We start from the raw sequence: 24,740 nt of genomic DNA, 5'->3' as shown, positions 1-24,740 counted from the left end.
TGCTTTGTCAAAATCAAAACCTGGTTTGACGAGGCAGCGGATGGATGACGGAAACTTACTGACTGGTCTAAATGACAATGAAACCAGATTAACACGAGTCTGGTAATGACGTTTTGATGCGGGAGTTGCGCGTTGCTGCCGAGCCGTGGCGCTGTTCTGCGCTGCGCTGCGCTAAACCCGCAGCATACAGCAGCAGCAGCAGCAGCAGCAGGCCCAGTCCGGTCTGCCCGTCTCTCTCTCTCTCTCCCGTCCGTCTCCCCGTCTCCCCTTCTCTCTCCGTGTGTGTGTCTCCCGCAAAGACCGAGGCAGAAACACATAAACCGCATCTCAAACCATCCGTCAGCCAAATCCTCCTCATTAAAAAAAGACGCACACGGTGGATGAAGTGACGGGGCTGGGTTTTCACCGTGTGTGGCTGCAACAAAACGTCCAGTCCTCCCATAACTGACCTGCACAGACTCGATCATGTCTGTGCTGCTCAAAATGAACCAACCCGAGCTGTTCTTTCACTGCTCTGTCTCATTCCTCCAGTGTTGAGCTTTGCTGTTTTGGCGGCCGTGTCGATCATGGATCATGAACGCTGCTTTTCCCACATCGACAGGAGTGGAGTGTGTGAGTGTGTGTATGGGGTGGTGGAGGTGTTTTTGTTTTTTTTAACACATGAAACATGCCCCCCTGTCCGCCATACCTGTCCTCACTGACACATCGTCTCCAAAACTACACATCTAGACATTCGTCTCAGTCAGAAAACACCCAACACACCAGAGTTGTGATCTCGCATTTTGCCTCTGAGCTCAGTCTCACCGGCCGAGAGCTGCAGCTGCCTTCACCCCTTCGTCTCTGGAAAACTAGGGGAAAAGCGTTTGTTTCCCCTTGTGCATAAAACCAATGACCAGTCGACGCTTTTTTAAGTGCCATGAAGTGTTGTGGCTTTTGCTGTCATACGTGCGTTTGACACACACACTCTCTCTCTCTCCCTCTCCCTCTCTCTCTCTGTTTCACGTACACACACACACACAACAGAGGATGATTGTGCCTCAGTCCTCCTGTCGTGGCAGAAACGCTCATAGACAGTGACTTTGGGAGGCACAACATGTAAAAGAAAATGTTCCTCTCGTGTCATGCGTGGTTCAGGACTCCTGCAGCCTCCAGAAACACCTCCACAGCTCAGCAGAGGTGCGCTTTGTGGCTCAGTTTCTCCGTGGCTGGATGAACTTTATATCGAGCATATATTAACACTTTGTGGCCTGTTTTTTTTTTTTTTTTTTCCTCCTCTAAGGCTGGAGGACTCCATTTTGAAGGGACCGGGTGTGCAAGCCAGAGACTGAACAGCAACTCGTCTCAGGAAAGGAAACTCGTCTGTTTTTCCGGGTACAGCCTGCAGCACCATTTCACTGCGCTCAGTACGTGTTGGTTCTGCTGCTGGTGGACATTTTTGATGTCACTTCATTTATTTGTTTTTTTTTTCGTCTCCAGGCGCATGTGTGCTGCCCAAGTGCGTGTCGAGGTGATGATGATGATGATGATGGTGGTGGTGGTGGTGGTGAAGAGCAGCAGGAGGATGATGCCAGTTGTTGGCACAAGTTAGACATGTGACATGTCACTGGTGGTGGCAGCCTGGTTTAGGTTAATAATTGGTGCTTATAATTAAGAAGAGGGGCGGGGCGATAGTTGGAGGTGTCGTGTGTTGGTGGTCCGGTGCGATTTCAGGAGCTGTCAGTGCAGATTATCTTTTTCTTTTTTTTCCACCCTTGGAGAGAGATTTACGGCCCCCTCTGTGCTCCATGCTGTGGACCGGCTGGGGAGGGAGGCAGTGGTGACGCCTGGCAGTGCGCACGGCAGAGGGAGACTGATTTTTTTGAAGGGGCAGGCAGAGTCAGTCTGAAGGCAGGAAACAGAGCAGAGCAACACAAGACGGGGGGATTTCTGAAGTTGTGGTTTATCACAAAGTAGTGAGTGGGAGTGTCGCTGGAGGAGCACAACACCCTGGATTTCTATTCCAGGGGCCGCTGGACCAGGCGTTAGCGCATGTAGAGAGAGAGGAGGGAGGAGGAGGGAGGGAGGGAGGGAGGAGGAGGAGGGAGGGGGGGTGAGTGAGTACGTTTCACACAGGATCCAGGCCTAGTAGTATTGCCGCTGGGACTCTCCTCATCCGCTTTCACAAAATTGGAAATTGGCACATTTAGACGCCAAAATGAGCGGGTTGAGGGTCAGTTCCGCGGTGGGCGACACCGGAATGGTAAGATTCTCGCGACAGATCCCGTGACACTTGGCGTTTTCTCCGTGATTTTGTTGTTTGATGCACATAGCCTGCATCTGTCGGAGGGGAAGCCTGGGTAGAAGTATATACGCGTGTGCGCCCGGTGTGCGTCCGTGAGTGTCACTCAGTTGTGTGCGCGTGAACCCGCGGTTGTGTGTCGTCGTCTTTGCATGTGTCTGTATGTGGCGTCTGTGCTCCTGTCTCGTGCAATCATACGGCACACACAGCTGCACACACCTATACACACACACACACACATATACACTCACACTCACACAAGCAGAAATACACACTCGCGCACACGCGCGTTACGCCGACGCACGCGCACGAACGGGTCCATTTTAATTCCAGGTCGTGGATTCAGCGTCTGTAGCGGCCGGTTGGTGTTTTCACATGACGCGCTGTTATAATAACCTCACGGGGTTTATTTTGTAGATACTGCACGTTATGTGTGTGTGCGAGTTTACAGGCTGCTGACCTTATCAGGCTTGATGTCATTTTTTATCATATCGCGATATTTTTGTCTTTTTTCCTAAAAGGCTCCTCATCAGTGGGGCTGCGGTGTTGGCGCAGTCTCTCCTAAAATGTCACATTAGGTCGATCCGCTCGTCGCCAGTGAGTGTGTTTACGCTTTGATTTTGACATCATATGACGGCAGCTTGTGTTGTGTTTACGGATACGATGTCTGCGCCTTTTCTTCTGTCACTTAAAAAAAAATCTATCTCATTACCAGCTGCCTGGGTTAACTTCAGATGAGCTGCATCAGCGTTGTGACATTGATAATGAATGGAAGGCTGATTTTAGAAACAAGCTTCAACAAAATCTCGACTGTCTTTGATTTTTTTTTAAAGATAATATTAAAAGATTGTCATTGAAAATATCCAAAAATCACAAATGAGTTGCTCAGATTGAATAATTATTATGTAGTAGTGTATTGAAGTGAATTCAAACTGGTTTTATTTTGAGGCTGATAATGCTGCTGTCACACTGATTGTGTCATTTCTGTTTCAGGGAGGAGCCATGCCAGCATGAGTGGGCCTTACGCAGGCCCTGGCAGGGAGACTCCTCAGTCCAGCTGCCCTTTGACCCCTGGCCGTGACCTCTCCACCTACTCTTGCTCCACCAGATACCATGACCACAGGATTGGCCTAAGCATGTCTGCTGCCACCTCCTCCCTCAAGCATGCTTCCGTCTATGGGTTCACACAACGGGACCACTCCTCGTCCTCCTCCTCTTCCTCGTCCTCCTCCTACAGTCCTCTCCGGAGGCTGCAGCATCTCACCACCATGGTGAGCCAGCCCGACCTGGTCCTACCGGTGAGGGAGCCGGAGCGGGGCTGGGACTGGGGAGTTCATAAGAAGAAGGAGAGGGGGAAGGAGGTGGAGAGAGACTCCTGGGCCGATTGCACGAGCAGGGATTACTCTGGCAGCCAGACGGGCAGCAGGGAGCAGAGCTTTGGTCACTCCTCTGCTGCACAGAAACAACCTGAGGTCCAAACTGGCAGTAGAGATCCTCCAGCAGCCAGTCGGAGCAATCCTGTCACCTCAGAGAAAAAGACAGAAGGTTGTTTCTCAGGCCCGCCCAGCCCTGCCTTCTCCCTCGATAGCAACAGCCCCTTCGCTAATGGCTTCCTCCATTTTGAATCCTCTTTATTTGAGGATGATGAAAATGATCAAGGGCGGGAGACGGCGTCACCTGTGGGAGCCTTGCAGGACAAACACGAGAGGACGGGGAGCGTTCTTCAGTCTGCTGCTGGAGACTCAAATTCGGACTCTAAGGATGCTACCCTGTCATCGGCCAAGGTCGTCACCCGGTCCCAGTCCTCGGGTCAACGCAGGAGATACTGGGACGGCTCAGAGGACGAGTGGGAGAGCGGCAGCGAGCTGTTCCTGTTTGTGGATAGCCCCTCAAGGCATTCAACGGCAAGTTTTACCCTTATGAACATGGCACATGTTACCTGGTTTAGCAATAGCAATGTCACTATCAGACAGACATACAGCTTCATTTCTGGTGCAGAGGGGCAACAGCATTGTAAGATTTCAAAGCAGACCTCTGTCAAAGGTCGACTGACATTCACCCGAACTGAAAATATGTGTTACGATGCAGGATCTCAACTTTCTTTGCATGACATGATTCCTCCAGTGTAGCTCTGTCATTGATAAACACAGGGACAACAGGAAAACACTGACTTACTGCAGATGTTTTCAAACTGTGAGCAGAGTGGTTGAAGCAGTTTGGAGGGAGTGACAGATCTATAATAAGTAACAACAGAGGTTGGTTATTGTTCACTGGTGGCCGACTTGGCCCAACCTACTCATCTACACTGTGAGCAGCAGCTGCAGCTGCAGCGGCTGTGACACACAGATCATGGAGACAATTAAGGTACTTTGAAACTCTTAGTGCAGCAAGTAGCATTGGAATAAGATGCACTGAACAAACTGAATAACAACTCAGACATGACCGCACTGACACAACACACACATTCTTAGAAGCAGTGTTTCCTGAACTTCAATTCATCTATATCTTCACAGGTGTCCATTTTGAAATCACCAGACAGTCAAAAGACAGCTGTTGAAAATCCTGACCTTGTCTGGGAATTTTCTTTTTTTTCTTTTTTTAGCTGCACTTCCATGGGTTCATTGCAAACCGAAGCTGCCAATAGATAATTCAGCTTCAGCTCTTATTTGTGCCAGTTTACCAAAAAGTGCAGAAATATAAGCTAAGAAGCAGTCAACAAGTTGTGGCTCAGAGCTAACAGCTAAGTGAGCGCATGACAACATTATACTACTTTATAATATTTACACAAAGGGAAGTGCAGTTCCACAACTCGAGGCACAAAGCAGAGAATGATAACAAGACTGAAATTTGACCTCTTTGTGTTGCACTGAGCAACACAAAGCAGACTTTCAGTTTAATATCCCGGTATTTTATCATGTGTTGATAGATTTCATCAAAGGCAAGTCACCTCTAATTATTAGTAAATATCAAGTAGTTTCCTTTCCACTACAGCTGAACCGAAAGTTAAAATGCATTAACTGTCACAGCCTCTGCTTCTGTTTCCGCTTTTTTAATTCTTTTTCTGTTTTATCAGTGACACAGCCATTACTCTGATGGAGTCATTTCAGTTTTACTGATGTGAATCAGTGTTTCAGCCTCCTCCTATAGAAACTGCTAACCCTGTCAATGCCAGTAAAGCAACTGACAATTCACATCATCGCTCTCACAGGGCAAGAGATGTGAACAAAGCAAACTGGCACATACTCTGACCTGTCATAGCAGGAAAGCAGAGGTGTTGCTAATAACATTATTAACAACGGCTAAGTTATCTTCAAGTGTCTGTTTAGTACAATAGTGTTCAGTTCCAGGAAGTCAAGACAGTGGGTCAGCGTGCACAATAGCAGAAATCTGAAACTGAAGCACCTAAAGGAGAATTAATCACCTCTGCTATTTTTCAGATTTTCCTCCAGTCAAAATGTCTGCTGTAAAAAAAAAAACAGACAAACAAAAAAAAAACAGGTTCAAAGGTCATTCACATGAACTAAAAAGTCGAAGGAAGTAATTAGCTTTTTTTCTGATTCAAATTATGGGCTCATGACAACAAACTCGCACTTTCCTAACTACCTTCATCTTAAAGTCTCAACCTTAGCAAAGCAAATAAGTGCAATAAAACCTGTGTTAAGAGTCCAGTTGGATGTTACCTTTAACACAACGTCTTATTTTCACATCTGTCAGTGAACAGATTAAACATATGAGGTATAATCTGTCAATTACAGATCTCTACAGGGGCTGATACACAACTTACACAGCCGTACTCACTGAGACAGAGACAGAGATGTCTCTTTATAGTGATTTATTTTTCATGTAATGACCTACAATAAATGAATCCCCCCCCCCCCCCCCCAAAAAAAAAAAAAAAAATGTTGAACAATTCCTCCGAAATGCCTCAGCCAGGGTTACATCATAGCAACAGCCAATATTGGCCCTGTGGCCGATCCTGCTACATACCAGTCATAACTTCTGCTCGTGTTCCCCCACTAGTCCACTCGACCTACTGCTGTGAGCAGTTACTGCTGTTTACACGGAGGCCTGTGATGTTTTCATACTGCGGGTTGAAACCTGTAAGAAATGATGAGCTGGATTTAAATCACAGAAACAAAGTGTGTCGACAGCACCTTCCTCTACGTTTTCTCCATTCTTCAGTCAGGTGAATGCTGGTGATGAAAATCAAACCAGCACAGAGACACGGATGCTCATTCATGGCCTCGGAGAAACTCACAGTTTGTGGTGAAGAGAGCCTGTAGCTGAATATCTTTGAACTGCATGTCACGACCTACATTCAGCACTGAATGGAGGGAGCTATTAAGTGGACCTTTGTGCTCGGTCTATCTTCACCATATAAATCAGTATTGCTGCCTCCAGCATCTCTGATGTTTCAAGGCATACACCTTAGAGTGAGTTCACATTTCCTGCCACAGCAGTTTACACAAAGACTCACAGAGGCCTAGATGGGGTCAAACGAGGCCAAACATATGATTATGAACTACAAACATGGTATTGTTAAACAGACAAGCATGACAATCACTGAATCGTTACATTTTGGATTATGCAACATGTCTGCCGTTGACTATGAAGAAAATGCACATTGAAATGCAAAAGGTCACGATTGACATAATCATGTTGAGATGAGCTCAGTCGTCTTATTATGCTTTTTTTTTCTTCATTGTCTTTTTGCCGTCAGCAGAACAGCCTGAAGAAAAAGCCTTTGCCACCTGTGAAGTTTTTAGAGGGTGAAATTATTTGGGCAAAGTTCAGCCGAAGACCGTGGTGGCCCTGTGAGGTGATCGTTGACCCTGTACAGGGAATCTATCACAAAGTGAAAGGTGGGCCTGAAACACACTGATGTCTTATGTCTTAGTGTTTTTACCTGGATTGATGCTTTGTGCACTGGTTACTAATACTATCAACTGTGTGGCATGACCTGTGGATTATTATGGTTGGCAGCTAATGGACATGGTTTCAGATGGTAAAAGGAGGTCAGGGAAATTAAATGACACTACATGAACAAGCTTAATGCGATAGTTCAAGATAGTAATTCACATAAAACACGTCATGCTTTTAACCAATGGGTCTCTTTTCTCAGTATGCAAACTTAATGAGACATTTCTGTTAAGCACTTGCATCCACTGTCATATGAACTGTGTTATGATTTCATAATATAAAAGTTTGCACTGAAAAAGTTGAAATATTTTACAGGATTGTCTTAATGTTTCATGAGATTCAGATGTATCTACACATTTAAGAACAATGTATTTTCAATCCACTCTTTGTCTTCTCTAATTATTTAAGATTTTGACCATAATTACATCATGTTGGATATTTTTACAGAGTTCTTCATCTTAAAACCCCCTGTCTTCTGATGACTCAATTGAACTTCCTGTGCAGGCTGATCTGATTTAAATTTGTGTCCCATGAGACTAAAGCTGGTGTTTTCTTGCTGTCTTAGAGCCCAGTGATCGGCCCTGTCGGCTCTACCACGTCAGGACCTTCGGTGGGCCTGTGGAGCTCGTCTGGGTGGAAGAGAAGTCGACTCACGCGTTCCATGGAGGTTTTGAATTTGAAGAGCTCTCCTTGTTGCACCGGAGGGGGAAGCAAAGGGAGCAGAACTACAAATACACTGTAATAACTGTTTCATCAACACTTTTTGTAAATGCCATAATGAAATGTTGGGCTAACTCATCATGTTTAATGTCAGACAAGAACAGAAAGCAAAAACAAAATGTTTTCTAACTTTTCAAAACAGACTTTGTTTGGGAAGGTCTCCAGTTACAACAGTGATGATGAAAACCTCAACATTAACAAAGACTGATCAGTGTTTTCTTTACCTCCTTGCAGATTGCTAAACGTTTTCAGGATTCATGGAAATCCAGTGTGGCAGAAGCTGAATCTATTCTCCAGGAAAGACCCAAGATGGCTTCTTTTATTTCTTCATCTGTCGATGAGGCCTTCCACAACAGCCCCACGCCGGAGAGAGAGGGCAAAGCCCATTCAAGCTGTCCCCCTCCCACTTCACCTGTCTCCAACCTGCCTGAGACATCACACATGACCAATGGATCTATTTTATCCCCAGTTATTTCATCCCCAACCGCAACTCCAACAAAGCCAAGCACTTTAAGGAAATCTTCTGGCAAGAAGAAACCGAGTAAATCTTCAAAAGACACGAATAGTAATCACTCTAAAAAGACGTCACGCAACAGTCTTGACCAATCAGACAGAGAGAACGGAGAGTGTCCATATTCAGACCTCGACTCGGTCCCGAAGATTTTGTGTCCTAAAGCACTTGAACGTCAGCCTAAGCTAGTTCCTACTCAGCTGTCTGTTACGGTCGTCAAAGAGGTGAAGAAGCAGCCAGAAATTCAGAGCGGTCTGTGGTTCAGTAAATCAGGCAAAGACAGACGACCCAAAACAACCAGTCCGATGCCAGATCGCACTCTATTCAGCAAGGTGTCCTGTAAGAAAAAGAACCAGTCGGTTGTCAGTAAAAAGATGTTGGTCACAAGTGTCTCCTCTAGTGGTGGGACCAGTGACCATTCAGGGTCATCGGACAAGCATAAGACTCTGGTACCTGCTGAAGCAAATCTGCCTCCAGAACAGTCAGGAAATATGAAATGTAAAAACACTGTGGCTGCAAGTCGGTGTTTTGGTACAAGTGGTGGTGTTGATCCGTCAGCACAGTCAGACAAACAGAAGTCTCCGGTCTCTGTAGAAGCTGTTGTTCCCTCTGAAAAGTGTGGATACTCAAAGTGTAGACAGACAAGCAGCAACACAGCTGACACTGTCATTAGCCCTGTATCTGATCACTTTGGTAGCACAGAGTGTAAAAAGACCTCAGATCCCAGTGTGACAGATAGTTTCAATGACAAACCCAGGTTTTCAGAAAGTGTAAAGGGTGTCAGTCAAACTGAACATCCTGAGATGATGGTTAATAAAAAGGTTCATGCACTTGACAGGATTTCCAAACAAGTGGAGGAAAAACAAAGTAGCAAAAGTCCAGTGTCCAGTTTGATCTCAGACAGCACTGACTCTTTAGCAACTCTTGAAAAACAAACAAGCCTGGTCTCTAAGTGTAGGCTTCCCTTTGTCAAATTAATACGCAAGGACATCAAAGGTAAGAAGTATCTAAAGTCCAGTGTAACCATTAGTCCCACTGAACACACAAACAAAGAAAAGACACCAGATAACAATGTCCCTAAAATGTCCTCCCCTAAACAATCAGACTGGGTGGATAGTAAGGCGAGTGTCCCCTCAGACCAGACTTTCAAATCAGAATCTATAAAGGTCTCAGTTGTGAAGTTAAAAGCGAGTGGTGGGAATGGTATGCTTCGTCTCTCATCGGAGTCATCACAAGGGGAAACTGGTGGGGCTTCAACTTTGGCAAGAGTGTCTGCTGAGGAGGTAGGTAGCCCAGAAGAAGAAAGGATACCTGTTTCAAGTCCAAACATAATGACATCCACATCCTCTAATCAGTCAGACCAGTCACAGTCAGAAGGTAAGAAGACTCCTGTTTCCCATCCAACAGGCTCGTCCTCTGATCAGTTGGATCAGAGTGCCACTACCGTCTCTACTCCATCACATAACACAGTACAGCCTTCTCACCAGCAAAAGGATTCAGTATCTAGGAAGGCACATGTTTCCAAAGGCCCGTCTTCTGAGAAGTCCAAGAAAGTTGTCCACAAATCAAAGCGAGTTCCACTTGATGTAGATAAAGTTATACGTGAGCAGCCTGCACACCTTCCAGCCAGCAATCGGCTGATGACCAGAGCCCTGAAGGCCCTGCAGGAGGCAGAGCAGAGGAAGCAGGGAAAAGCCCAAAAGGAGGCTGAGCTGAAAGAACCTTTAAATCCCTTCAAAAAAGCCGAGGACCTTGTGTGCCACTCGGCGGGTAACTCCAACTGGACTCTAGAGACCAAACTAGACATTTGCACTAAGACAAAATCTCTTAAATCTCATTATAATGACAAAGGTGAGTATGATAAGGACACACTTTCTAGCTGTAGCAGCCCACCTTTGATGTGTTCTGATTCAACGGACTTTGAAGCTGATGTCAAGAGCGAAGACGAGGACCTCTCAATATCCTCAACTCCCCCGATGGACTTTATACCGCTTACCTCTAAGGTAAAGGTAAAGGCAAAGAAGGAAGATCAGTCTGCTGACGTATGCTCCTCATCCTCTCCTTCTTCACCATTTTCTTTTATGAATTCCTTTAAAAATGTGGAGCAGGTATCCTTCCAATCCGTGACAAACAAGAGCGACGGTAAACCCGTCTCTTTCAAAGCAGACTCAAACTACAAGTTCAGCACTTTTCTCATGATGTTGAAGGACTTGCATGACACTAGAGAGCGAGAAGGGGCCCCCTTAGAACTGGAGATCGGGCCCCCAAGTGCACATGTGAAGGCAGAGCCCTTAGTGATGCCCGGGGAGGCTAAACCCACAGGCCAAGATCCACAAATTGATCACGTCAATAACACTTTAAATTCAAGTCCAGACAAAATCATAATCAAACACAGAGATGAGAGCACAAGCCAGATGTTGAAGAGGCCCTACAACAGGAGGGGCAACTGCACTGGAGGGAAAAAGAAAGCCAATCGTAAAGTGCCTTGTCGTCCTGTGAGGTCTGGACCTGGTTTCCCAGGAGTGGGGTCCTTACCAACGGTGGACTCCTCAACACGAGTGGACTGCTCATCAAGAGTCCAGCCCTTGTTGGGCCTGCAGGCCAGCAGCTGGAAGAGGCCGGCTGGAGGTGGTGAAGGAGCGGTTCATGGTCAGGAGGAGCGGGAGGAGAGGTGGAGCAGAGTAAACCAGAATCTACAGAACATGGTGCCTTTGGAGGAGCGGGGGCCCGACACTACGCGGTGTCTGGGACAGCCGAACAGGCTGGTTGCTGACTGCACTGAGACGAACACAAGCTTGATGCACAACGCTGGAGGACGCGACAAAGCTCAAACAGGTAAGAACAGAGTCTGTCCGAAATAGGGTTCATCAGGGGCGGGTCTTCTCTTCCATGGTGGCCCTTCTGTGTAGTAAATACAGATTACAGCGGGCACAGCTGGACAGCAGTAGGCAGGACAGTAAAAAAAATCATTAGACCATTAGCTAGTTAAATGGGTAGTTAAACATTTTGGCATTTTTTGGCAAATTGGCCCATTGCCATAATCGCTATAGTCATATTAGTAGGTTCGTTACCTTTATTTGTTGGTGCAAGCTATTTTTAGAACCGCCGAGCCGAGTGGCGAGCTGCTCAGAGCTACGCTACGGAGGCTAATGTGATTTCTTGGTTTCCCTCATCAAACTCATCAAATACACAATCCAAAACGCTCTTGTGGACAAGTTGTGACCTGCACATTCACCACACTGTGAGATAATAACGGAGCGTTAAGAGATGGAGTTGTTTTCATGGTAAATTCATGCAAAACCGCTGATGCACGTTGCCTTCAGGGACAGTTTTTCAGCAAGCAGTCTCTGTATTTACCTCTAAAACAACTCCGTCTCGTAACGTTCTGTTATTATCTCATAGTGTGGTGAATGTGCAGGTCACAACTTGTCCACAAGAGCGTTTTGGAGTTTTTGGATTGTGTATTTGATGAGTTAGAGTTGAGCTCTAACTAACTGGGTAAGAGTTTATGATATTGCTGTTCACTGTGAGAATTTATTGTGTTGCTTATTCTACTAAGACTTCTTATTTACAAGATAGAGTTGATTATTGATTGACTATAATTTTAATATTGACAAGTGGAAAATGAAAAGATCATAGGCATCTTCTTTACAAGGAGAAAGATCCAATGTGGCCAATAAAAGCAAGATGAAGACTGTACTGTAACTGTACAATATAAATATTCAAGAGAGCGATCAGTGGCAGCCTTCATTTTTGTTACTTTTTGCTCCATGTTGTGTAATCGTTTATTAATTTGACTAATGTGTCGTTCAGAATAAATAAGCAGGAGCTCTTATATTGTTTTTCAGACTATAAACAAGAGGGATAAGACAAAAAGCTTGTGTTTGTCCTTGTAAATCTGTTCCAGCACATAAGCGAATAAGAAAACCAAGCAAGAGGCTGATTGAATGGACCACGGAGTACGAGCAGATTTTCTCCCCGAGGAAGAAAACCAAAAAGCCTCTCCAGTTGATTGGAAAGGTAAAAACCACACAAAGTAAGATCTGTTGAAACTTACATGTATGTGCATAAGAGTGGCGTTGGCATTAAGCACCCAATATCAACTTGTACTATCACGATTGACACTGAAATCACAATGTTTTGTTTCCGCAGGCCTCTCAACCCATTACCTCCATGTCTGAGCCCCCGGGATTAGACGCCAACGCACACGACCAGCCATCCTTGAACTTCCTTCCTGAAATACAGACACCACCTCCTGAGGAAGTCACTGCTACTACAACTCCCTCTGAACTACAAATTCCAAGCACTGAAAACACGCCCTCCCAAGATGCACCTGTGCTTTCCATCGACACACTAACACCTCCTCCTGAGGCTGAACCCTCACTGCCAGAAGGCCTCGTTGTCAAGGACACCGGTGAGTCAGCGCTCGTGTGTGTTTTACCCTTTTTACTCCACAGAGAGAAGTGACTCTCAAAATGATGTGTTGGTGTGTTTGATCATTATATTAAAATGCGTGTGCGCTGATCCGCTGTGTCAGTGCACTTGTCTGTATCTGCCGTCAACAACACCTGTGGCATGATTGATCAGGACATGTGCAGGATATTTTTATTTACCGAGGCACGTGGGCTGCTGTCAGGTTCTTTCTTTCTTTGTGTGTGTGTGTGTGCGCCTGTTGTTATGTCTGGATTTGGTCTCAGATCAGTGATTCTCTACTGGAGCCCACGTTCAGTTCAGCACCATCGCTCTTATCGTTTGTGCTGTGTGTTAAAGCTCATGCCGCGAAGACGTTACCGCTGTTTCACATCATACGCCTGTCAGGTTTTTTAGGCCGGTCAAGCTGCTCGGTTGGAGCTGTCAAGTGTGTGGATGAGAAATAATAAGACCAGAAACATATAATATGTCCAGATTTTTTATTTATTTATTATCGTGTGTGCAACATTTGGATCATACTGTGTTGAACTGTAACGTGCAGTCGTCTGACATCTCTCCCAGGTAGTTTGACAGTTTCAATGGTGAAATGGACAGTAATTGAAATAGGTCTGGGTTTATGTTAAATAGGATCTTTGGCTGGAGAAACACACTGCCAGGAATTTAGAAATGTGGACGGCATCTTTTTATAAAGCTACTGCTGCGACATTAATTCAAGATATTGTTATGATCTAAAAATGTGTGTGAGTGACCACCACAGCAGGTTTTTTGAAAAGTATGACAAATCTTTTTGTCTGTCCACAGAAGACTTATTCAGTTAATTATCAAATATGGAAAGGAAAAGTAGAAAATCAGTAATTTTACCAACAAATATTTCAGCATTTTGCTCAAAGAATTGAAAAGACAAACTCTTCAGTTCAATACTGTTGCGATTTTCTGTTGCTTGACTTAACTAACACTTTGATGTACTGTTCTGAAAATGTGCATGAGCCTCTTTAAATTTAATCTAACCTCCTGGGACATTTAATTGACAGGAAACGCTCCTCTGCTGGAAAAGAAGCGGAAGAGGAAACCAACTCAGAAGATCCTGGAGTACTGTCTGGAGGCCGAGGCTGCGACAGGCCCCAAGAAGAAGGTAGATTATGATCATAATAGTCATTATGTTTTATTTATATAGTTTTATAGTTTTTATTTTATTGTATCTCTGTCTTGGTCACAGGTCAAAACACTGAAGAACAATTCAAACCCTCCTTCTCAGTCAGGTCAGTAAATCAGCTAATATCAATACATGTTATGAGTCCGGGTGCAGTTTGTTGTATGTTTGTAAACTGTTGTGTCTTCTATGTAAAAAGAAGGAAAAACCATTATGTTATATCTCATGAATCTCTTCATTTTGTCTTGTCTTGTCTGTGAAAACCGGTCCAAATGTCTCTCTCTCACCCAGATTCAGGGCCACCATCTCTGAAATCAAAGACCAAGCATTTAACAGCGACCACCTCCACCCTCACAGTTGCAGATGTTTCCAGTTGTACGCCCACACCCTCCACTCAGACCAGTCTCCCTCCCAGCGCTCCTGCACCCACCACTCCAGCAGCAGCTCCACCTGAACCCAGCCAGGTGGAGACAGCGCCAACAGAGGTGGACACTCCAGAGCCGGAGGACAGTAAAGGTCAGGAGGTCAAGAAGGACACAGCAGAGACAGAGGTCAGAGTCAGACTTCTTCATACATTTGATTATTTTATGAATGACTCACTGTAACTGTGCAAACTGTGCATGAACTGAACATTTTTCCACTAGCTTTACTTTGTTGGTGCTACAGTGACACTGATCTTTTTTTTTGTAGTTTGGATACATGGACATGAACTTGTCAGTGGAATCAATGTATTGTTGTTTTGCTCTTTGTAAAGTAAAAAGTAAAATGTAGAAGTTTGTCAGACTTAGTTTTGATGAAAGAAGAGTAACATTTATTTTTTTTATCTGTGAAGTGATTTTAAAATTGTTATGGTGCATTGTCGAAGGCATGACATAACATGACATTATTGAGATAATTTCCACCTTTATTTTGCACAAAAACTCAACAATGTAGGATGGAAGAAGAATGGAAGATATTATAGACAGTCATTATAAAATGAGTTATTGTGATGATTCTGAGATGGTTGATAAATATGTGGGTTCTGATTTATTGTTGTAAAACAGTGAATGTTTCCTTTGCGTCCTCAGGCCGACCCGTCCACTTTGGCTCACAGCTTCTCACCCATGAAGGACGACTTGTCGCTGTGCGACGACCCGCTTTTACCCTCAAGGAAGATCATCGGGGACCGAGGAGGCCCCGCCTCTATGAAGGAGAACATCTGTCAGGTGAGACCAGGTTGCTGATGTGAAATCATCTTCAGAGCTGGGTCCTCTCTGTCTGCGCTCAGAGGCCTGTTAGGAAAAGTTTGAACTTTCCATCTGATTTATTGTAGCAATGATGGAATTAATCTTGTGAGTTATTCAGTCCCCATGAGACTCTGTGGAACAGCTGGACTTATGTGCTGTTTATTAGTGCAGCTGAAAACAAGCAGCTCTGACTCCTCAGTGTTGAGCACAGAGCATGTGTTGTTACATAAGGAGACATGGATGAATCTCATTGTACGTCACCAAACAACTACTGTAGGTGTTCACTATTTGTTATTGTCCAGTTTGAACTTTCACAACAAGGCTCTGTGACATTTTGGGGGTTTCCTGTCTGTAGTGGTCAATTAAACAGACAAAAATACATCAAATACAATCTTCTCCATTAAAGCATCTAACCTGTCATATTTTAATCATCATTATAAAATGATCAGCGCAATGAGAATGCAAACACTCAAATGCACACATTACACTTAAGTTAAGAGTTAAGTTAAGATGCCTTTTTGTCATTGCACATTTCTTCCTTTGAGAGCAGTCCCTATCATAGCAGCATTATAATACTATAAATAACAATGACTTAACATGAGTAGAAAGAATAAACATAAATAAAAGAACAAGAAATAAAAGGTCGGAGTGACAATTTTTCACTTGCTTATTAAACTTATTATGTCTTTTAAAACATGCCATCTTTTTTCTATCTCAGGTGTGTGAGAAGACGGGGGAGCTGCTGCTCTGTGAGGGTCAGTGCTGTGGAGCCTTCCACCTGCCCTGCATCTCTCTGGCCGAGGCACCAAAAGGGAAGTTTGTTTGTCCTGAATGTAAATCAGGTACGACTATGTTCATACTTTACACTTTTACAGTTTTAAAAGCCCTTTCTGTCTTTGGAGTGAAGGAAATAATTATTTGTATTTATGGCAAAACCTACAACTGCAGGTTTTCACCAGATACTATTTACTGTATATGTTTCTTATCATTTACTACTGGTTTTATATTTGTTTCTATGCACATGTAGAGGTAGGTAGTGTAAGACGAGGGTTTTTAGAAGGTAAAAATATTTAGAATACTTGTGTTTGTGCTGTAAATTAAAGGACAATTCCAGGCGAATTCAACTCAGGGGTGTATTTTCATATCATTTTAGGTCTAAAAGAATGAATCTGAAGATTTTCAGTTTAATCGCTCCTGTTTTGCGGTAGTTGCGTCTGTCCGCGCATCGCCACGGCAGCAATGAATGGGAGTGGATGTAAGTTCCGCTGTTTAGGCTGTTTCCAGCCCTCAAAGCCGCATTTTTTTTCCACAGACAGCATCAGATGGCTACTCAAACATGCACCGAGAAGTTTATTTACTTCAAGCAAGCCGACATGTTTGTAAAACTAGATCTAATTCAAAGTCTCCCGGAGTCTCGCGCGAGCCCGAAGTTGCAGTGCTGGTGTATTCAGGCGCAGTAGGAGCTACCGCTTGTGTCATAAACACAGGAATATCAACTCTTTACTTGCTTCAAGTGTACATTTTTTTCCACAGACAGCGTCAGGTGGCTACTCAAACATGCGCCGAGAAGTTTTTTTTACTTGAAGCAAGTAAAGAGTTGATATTCCTGTGTTTATGACACAAACAGTAGCTTTTCCCACTGCACCTGAACACACCGAGCATGGCAACTGGGTCTCGCGCGAGACTCCGGGAGACTTTGAATTAGATCTAGTTTTACAAACATGTCGGCTTGCTTGAAGTAAATAAACTTCTCGGTGCATGTTTGAGTGGCCATCTGACGCTGTCTGTGGAAAAAAATTGCGGCTTTGAGAGCTGTAAACAGCCTAAACAGTGGAACTTACATCCACTCCCATTCATTGCTGCCGTAGCGATGCGGGGACAGACGCAGCTACCGCAAAACAGGAGCGATTAAACTGAAAATCTTCAGATTCATTCTTTTAGACCTAAAATGATACGAAAATACACCCCTGAGTTGAATTCGCCTGGAATTGTCCTTTAACTCTCATATAGATAAAAATGGAAAAATGTAATCTTATCTGATTCTAATATGCAGTGATGAGGTTGTGAAGATTTAAACGCACAGCGACTAAACTTCTTGTGTAATGTTTGTTTTTTCCACTCAGGCATCCACACGTGCTTTGTGTGTAAAAAGCGCAGCGAGGATGTGCGGCGCTGCATGATCCCCGTGTGCGGGAAGTTTTACCACGGCGAGTGCATCGCCAGCTATGCCCCGACTGCGCCCGTGAACCGAGGCTTCCGCTGCTCGATCCACGTCTGCCTCACCTGCTTCATCGCCAACCCCAACAGCGTGTCCATCTCTAAAGGTAAACAGACGACACGCTCCGATAACACCTCCACCACCTTCTTCTCCTCCCGGGACCGAGCTCTCACCGTCCATCTGTTCTCTCTCTTTGTTCACGTCTGCAGGTCGTCTGGTGCGGTGCGTTCGCTGCCCGGTGGCCTATCACGCCACAGACCTCTGCATGGCAGCAGGCAGCGTCGTTCTCTCCAACAACAGCATCATCTGCCCCAACCACTTCACCCCCCGCCGCGGCGTCAAGAACCACGAGCACGTCAACGTCAGCTGGTGCTTCGTCTGCACAGAGGGTACGGAGGCATCTTCAGACGGACCTGATCAGATTCATTCATTGAAAACTCTGATCAGGTCAAAATTTACAAAAATGCCAAAAGTTATTTTGGTTTTTGCTGAGGGAAGGCTAGTCTTAAAAAAAAAAAAAAAAACGGAAAAAAAAACAAAAAAACATCAGTACTGTTGGTTTTTTTGCACACTAAGGATAATACAGTTTTTTGTTGTTGCTAAATAGCTAACATTAGCCTACCATTAACAGCTGTTTACTTACCAGCGTGGAAAAACATCGTAAGATCAGCACCAGACTTTGTTCCTTCACTCCAACAGTCGGCGTACAATGCTAATGTTTAAGTTTGAATGTGCTTTGTTCACAAATTTAAGAAATGCATCCAAACCCCAGATTTTCTCTTGTCGTAACCAAGTGTCTTCTCATCACAGAGTCCTACTGTGAAAAGTCCATAAATCCTGCAAATTGTTAATGTATTTTACCTGATGAGAGCTTAGGAACCTTAAAATCCATTAAAAAAAAGTGAATAGAAGTCATGCTTCTGCCCACCTGAGGAATATAAAGTCCAGGATTTACTTCACTTCACAGTTTATTATCTGACCCAGCTCAGTAGCTGTGTCGGTCCATCGTGTGGTGATAGGTAGGATTGAGTGAAACATAAAACAAAAACAATGAGCTAAAAAGGGGTTAAAATAAAATAACAGTGGTAGTAGCTACTCTTAATGTAGCACTCCTTCATATGCACACATACAAACTCTGAAGAAAAAAAACACACACACACACACGGACTCCATCAACAGCTCCAATAATGTTGTTTCTCCTCCTGTGCTGCAGGGGGCAGTCTGCTGTGCTGCGAGTCCTGTCCCGCCGCCTTCCACCGCGAGTGTCTGAACATCGAGATGCCTAAAGGCAGCTGGTACTGCAACGACTGCAAGGCCGGGAAGAAGCCTCGATACAAGGACATCCTCTGGGTCAAAGTCGGACGCTACAGGTCAGTGGGCTGCTGATGGACGCTCAGTTTCTTATTATGGTAGAGGACATATTTCTGTCTCTACAGCACAGATGTTTCCATGATTTGTTTGACAATGACAATCCGAGACCCAAAACTATTCAATTTCTTACACAAGTCTAAGAAAAGTTGCAATTATTCACATCCTGTACTGTGAAGATTAAACTCTACCATTGTTATACAGTTCTGTTTCATTAGTGTTTTTTCCTCACTGTTTTACAGGTGGTGGCCAGCAGAGGTCAGCCATCCCAAAACGATCCCAGAGAACATCCAGCGGATGAGGCACGATGTCGGGGAGTTTCCTGTTCACTTCTTTGGCTCCAACGATTACCTGTGGACCTACCAGGCCAGAGTCTTCCCTTATATGGACGTGGACGCCAACAGCAAAGAAAAGATGGGGAAAGGCGTCGATGCCACCTACAAGAAAGGTACCCAAATCCTGAGGTGAAATGCATCTTTCTCTCAGTGTAATGTTTCAATAAAGACTTGACTTTTCTTGGTGTCCGTCTCCCTCTTCAGCTCTGGAGGAGGCGGCTGTGAGGTTTCGGGAGCTGCAGGCGGAGAAGGAGCTTCGGCAGCTTCAAGAGGACAGGAAGAACGACAGGAAGCCGCCTCCGTACAAGCATATCAAGGTCAGGGAGAAGAATTTCCATGATCCTCCTCTGCTTTGTTTTGTCCTAAATGCTGCAGCGTGCAGGGTTTCATCAAAAGTGAAGCTGTGGTGTGCTCACTTCCCAAACTTTGATGTTAAATCACAGCTTCACTTTAGGATTCAAGACACACAGACAAGCTTTAACCGACTTTAACCTGAGAATCACTGAAATCTGTCCAATCGGGCCAATCCTCTGCTCTTGAACTGGACAGGATCCTGTGGAGAGGAGGCTGTCGTACTTTGTAACACAGCTGTGCTGCTGCACACTTGAGGAGAGTTCACGTTTGCCTCTGACTCTTTCAGGTGAATCGACCAATAGGAAAGGTTCAGATCTTCACGGCCGACCTGTCAGAGATCCCGCGCTGTAACTGTAAGGCCACGGACGACAGTCCGTGTGGGATGGACTCAGAGTGCATCAACCGCATGCTGCTGTACGAGTGCCACCCACAGGTGAAGAAACTCCTCCAACACACTCACACCTGTTAATCATGAGACTATCATAACACATCATAAAGCACCGTGACGGTATCTTCACTAAACTTATGTCATGTGATCCCCTTTATTTAATCAGATAATTACAGTACAATATAATGATGTGATAATATAATACAATGCAATGTGTTTTTCCTTTGCTCTTGCAATGCAAAGAGTGTTTTTATGTAAATGTAATATGTACATACATCGAATTTCCATATACGAAACATATCTCTATGTATTAAGTAAACCTATATCTGTCATTACATTATAATATATATGAAACCTATTAGAAATTGGAGCAATTTAGTACAGTGACATAATGACCATATAAATATCTATGTTTATGTATCACATGTAACATACTTTCTCATGTGCTTATTTATACAAATAGCCTATAGGTATGTACAGTATATGTAAGTGTTTATATATGTGTAGTAACACATACATGGAGTCTATCCACATTTATGTGATATATGTCACAGATATACATAAGTTCCTACATAAGTGGAAATCTCTTATGTATTTATACCTAAACTGTACACTTGCTTAACATGTACATGTGTATCCACCTCAAAGCCAACTGATGTATGTTAACATTACACATGTAAATATAAACAAATATTATGATGGGTTTTTCATGTTATAGAATTATATCTCCATTCAGTTGTAAATTATCCCTGCATCATAAATGACTCATATATTCTGATTTTGAACCTCCAGGTTTGTCCGGCAGGTGAACGCTGCCTCAATCAGGCGTTTTCCAAGCGTCAGTACAGCCAGGTTGAGATCTTCAGGACTCTGTCCAGAGGGTGGGGGCTCCGCTGCGTCCACGACATCAAGAAGGTAAAACACATGATGACGATGATGATGATGAAACTGGAACCAGTGCTTCTACATCAACTGGTGCAGAACCGACCTGAGGTGGAGCAGCTGCTGTCCAGTGAACCGGACCAGGATGAATAATGAATAATGCATAATGAACGTTCCCCGTGTTGTTCTGCTCTCAGGGTCAGTTTGTGAGCGAGTACGTCGGGGAGGTGATTGACGAGGACGAGTGCAGGTCCAGGATCAGACACGCTCAGGAGAACGACATCTGTAACTTCTACATGTTGACTCTGGACAAGGTACAGCTGAAGAGTTAACCAGCTAAGTGTGTTTACGCTGCATGTTGTATTAAAATAACCTGATCATTTAGATATTGATATACTGTGAGTGTGTAAAAATGAATCATGGATCCAGTCTGTTATTTCATTCACTTTGGAAATTAAAACAAAACTGATCTGAATTCTGTTTTGGGTGCATGCATGTGTGTGTCTGTGTGTGTGTGCGTGTTAGGACCGGATAATCGACGCCGGGCCGAAGGGGAACGAGGCTCGCTTCATGAACCACTGCTGTCAGCCGAACTGTGAGACCCAGAAGTGGACGGTGAGCGGAGACACTCGCGTGGGACTGTTCGCTCTCGTCGACGTCGCTGCAGGTACGCTGAATTTAAAAACACACACTTGAACCTGGTGTTTTTCTGAAATAATTCACAATCAGTAACTCCTCCAGTGGAAACATCCACTTTTTTTTCTTCCCATACATTTATATGTGAGATACTTGATAACAATTAAAACCCTATCACTTCCTAATCTTTATATATTCTTTATATGTTAGATTTACATTGGGCAGCAAGGGAAAAAATGTTTAATTGAGCCTGTGTTTTTATGTAAATCTAATATATGTACATACATCGGATTTCCATATACGAAATATATCTCAATGTATTAAGTAAACCTATATGTCATTACATTATAATAACTCCTCCAGTGGGAACATCCACTTTTTTTTCTTCCCATACATTTATATGTGAGATACTTGATAACACTTAAAACCCTATCACTTCCTAATCTTTATATATTCTTTATATGTTAGATCTACATTGGGCAGCAAGGGAAAAAATGTTTAATTGAGCCTGAGCCTGTTTGTGTGTGTGTGCATGTTCAGGCACAGAGCTGACGTTCAACTACAACCTGGAGTGTTTAGGGAACGGGAAGACGGTCTGTAAATGTGGAGCACCAAACTGCAGCGGCTTCCTAGGCGTCCGGCCAAAGGTGAGGGTGGTGACGGAAAATTAAATGCTCCTTGTTTTGTGAAACAATTCATTATGGTTGCAGTTATTTTAAAGCGCAGAAATGTCAGTGATTTAATTGAGGAGGAGGTGAAAGATCAGCTCGTAAAAACTTGCCTCTGAAAAACAAGTCCAGTGATCAGTGATCGTCGTCTGTCCCTCAGAACAACCCTCCGTCCGACGACAAAGGTCGGAAGCTGAGGAGGAGAGGCCACGGCAAGAAGAAGAAGAAGGTGGTGGTGACCAAAGAGAGGGAGGACGAGTGCTTCAGCTGCGGAGACGGAGGACAGATGGTTTCCTGTAAGAGACCGGGATGTCCTAAAGTTTACCACGCAGACTGTCTCAACCTCACCAAGAGGCCTGCAGGTCAGTGGCTCTGCACGGACACCACAACACACGGTCGTTTGTTTTGATAAATGTGATTCAAATCTATTAAGCTATTTTTGGTTTCACACTTGCACCTTTTCTAAAGTTATTTTGTTAAATGTGACAAATTTTAAGTGACAAACATGAAAATGTGTACATCACTGAGGTGTAGAGGTGAAGATTAGTAAAGAAACAAAAAACAAATAGTGGGAAAGTCAGATGATCCCTTTGTACAGTGCACGCATGTAGGAGATTGAGAAATATTAAGTAAATTACTGTTTTTTCTGCACTAAAGGTAAAGTGCAGTTAGAGGACTAGACATAAAAACACTGAGAATTTTGATTAATGCGTTATTCATTTTTTTTATTACTGTGGAAGCAGCATTTCCCACAATGCATCATGTTCTGAATCTATGTAACACATTTTGCAAAATCTAGAAAAAAAAGTGCAATATTTCTCTGAAATAAAGTATAGTAAAGTGGCATAAAATAAAAAATACTATTTTATTTCAGTTACATGTTGTTGCTTTTGCACTGTTATTTTGTCTTTAAAAGGAAATATGCATTTTCACCTTAACTATGCTACATTTATAGTAGGGAGTAATTGTATATCCTTTTCTATTGTATATATCTTTTTTATTGTAACTGGTATCACTCGTTTTTTGTTTTACATTTCATTTCATTATAGAAATAAAACAGCCTGTAACTCTTTACCTATGTCGTGTGTTTGTCGTAGGTCGATGGGAGTGTCCGTGGCACCAGTGCGACATCTGTGGTAAAGACGCGGCGTCCTTCTGTGAGATGTGTCCCAGTTCTTACTGCTGCCAGCACCGCGATGGACTTCTCTTCATCTCCAAGCTGGACGGGAAACTGTCCTGCAGCGAACACGACCCCTGTGGACCAGAACCGCTGGAACCGGGGGAGATCAGAGAGTACGCACCCGAGCCCAGAGCGCTGCCGTCTGGACTGGGCATGGCCGTCATCCCCGCTGCCCCCGCTGCCCCCGCTGCCCCCGCTGCTGCTGCTGCTGCTACCGCGGCTGCTACTACTGCTGCTGCTGCTGCTGGCGCTGCCTCCTCTAACAGCAGCACCGGTCTGAACCCCAACGCCCAGAGGGTCCAGAGCGCCGGCGCCGGGACGACGTGTGCTGCCGAGTCGTTTCCTGCTTTCTCCATCCCCGTTCCCATCACCATCCCCGTCGCCGCTCCTCCCGCCTCGCCTCCCCCCAGCAGCTCCGACCCTCCCAGCAGCCCCCATGTGTTCGACCTCCCTCACTACTCACCCATCTCTTCGTATGAGGAGGAGAGGGACGTCTTAGAGGAGGAGGAAGATGAGGAGGAGGAGGAGGAGGGGGAGGAGGAGGAGGGGGAGGAAGAGGAAGAGGAAGAGGGAGAGGAAGAGGGAGAGGGAGAGGAAGAGGAGGAGGAGGAGGAGGAGGAGTTGCTGGCTGAGGTGGAGGAGATAGTGGAAGAGGGTGAAGTGGGGAGGCAGAAATCAGAGGATGGAGAGGCGGAGGAGGAGGAGGAGGAGGAGGAGGAGGAAGAGGAGGAGGAGGAGGAGGAGGAGGAGGCCGGGCTGGAATACCTTGAGATCAAAGACGATGAGGAGGAGGAGGAGGAGGAGGAGGAGGACGGAGAGGAAGAGGAGGAGGAGGAAGAAGCAGAAGAGGAGGAGGAGGAGGAGGAAGAAGAGGAGGAGGAGGAAGAGGAGGAGGAGGAGGAGGAAGAAGAAGAGTGACATAGAGTTATTAATATTTATACTGGCACAGAACAAAAGACGTCACAGTCGCTGCCGTGGGGAAATAAATGTCAATCAACCAGTCACACAACACCAGTAGACCAGTCCGTCGCTGTTCGTGTCCACTGTGGAGGTTCAGGAAATTTTTTAGGACAAAACTGAATCAATCCATAAATAACTCGTGAAGTCAGTAAATAAACTAAACTGGACCGACGGAAGTTTCACGAGTTATTTAAGGACCCGTCGGTTCAGTTGTGTCCTTTTTTAACGGCTCCATGTTTCCCGACCTCGGGACACACTCGCTGTAGAGACGGATCATGACACAGTGACTTTGCACAAACTGGCTGCTCCTTCGTACGGGAGATCTGACATAAAACTTTGGCGTTTGTAAACACGTTTCACTCCGATATTCTCCTTTTCTTCCCATCCGGACTCAACCTCACCTGCTGATTTGTCTTGGTGTTTCTTTTGAGCTGTGGTTCAGGTTCTCACATTATGTCGGCGAGTCCAGTCGACCTGCAAAGACTTAAATGTTCATCGGAGACAGTTATCGTATC

At 44.7% G+C, this 24,740-nt stretch overlaps 1 protein-coding gene across 4 annotated transcripts; it reads left to right on the top strand.

Annotated features, from left to right (window-relative positions):
- The first annotated feature begins 1,085 nt into the window (after positions 1-1,085).
- On the top strand, positions 1,086-24,461 carry nsd1b (nuclear receptor binding SET domain protein 1b). Of its 4 annotated transcripts, XM_085798211.1 has the most exons (25): positions 1,086-1,176; positions 1,280-1,403; positions 3,272-4,182; positions 7,002-7,140; positions 7,764-7,936; positions 8,153-11,264; positions 12,337-12,449; positions 12,582-12,843; positions 13,892-13,992; positions 14,077-14,119; positions 14,302-14,561; positions 15,078-15,215; positions 15,955-16,078; positions 17,360-17,560; positions 17,664-17,843; positions 18,668-18,824; positions 19,065-19,270; positions 19,362-19,474; positions 19,798-19,944; positions 20,692-20,814; positions 20,979-21,095; positions 21,307-21,448; positions 21,958-22,064; positions 22,246-22,447; positions 23,183-24,461. In XM_085798211.1, the coding sequence occupies exons 3-25, from the start codon at positions 3,289-3,291 to the stop codon at positions 24,181-24,183; spliced, it is 8,055 nt and encodes a 2,684-aa protein (XP_085654337.1). In that variant the 5' UTR covers positions 1,086-1,176; positions 1,280-1,403; positions 3,272-3,288; the 3' UTR covers positions 24,184-24,461. The 4 variants fall into 4 exon arrangements, with proteins under 4 accessions (XP_085654337.1, XP_085654336.1, XP_085654334.1 ...); XM_085798210.1 differs by lacking the exon at positions 1,086-1,176 and having other exon boundaries at positions 1,264-1,371; XM_085798208.1 differs by lacking the exons at positions 1,086-1,176; positions 1,280-1,403 and adding an exon at positions 1,993-2,239.
- Positions 24,462-24,740: the final 279 nt, after the last annotated feature.

Source organism: Trachurus japonicus, chromosome 14 (assembly GCF_045865225.1).
Source record: "Trachurus japonicus isolate A0001 chromosome 14, Traja_1.0".
Classification (NCBI taxonomy): Eukaryota; Metazoa; Chordata; class Actinopteri; order Carangiformes; family Carangidae; genus Trachurus; species Trachurus japonicus.
This window is presented reverse-complemented; position numbering and strand designations above follow the sequence as displayed.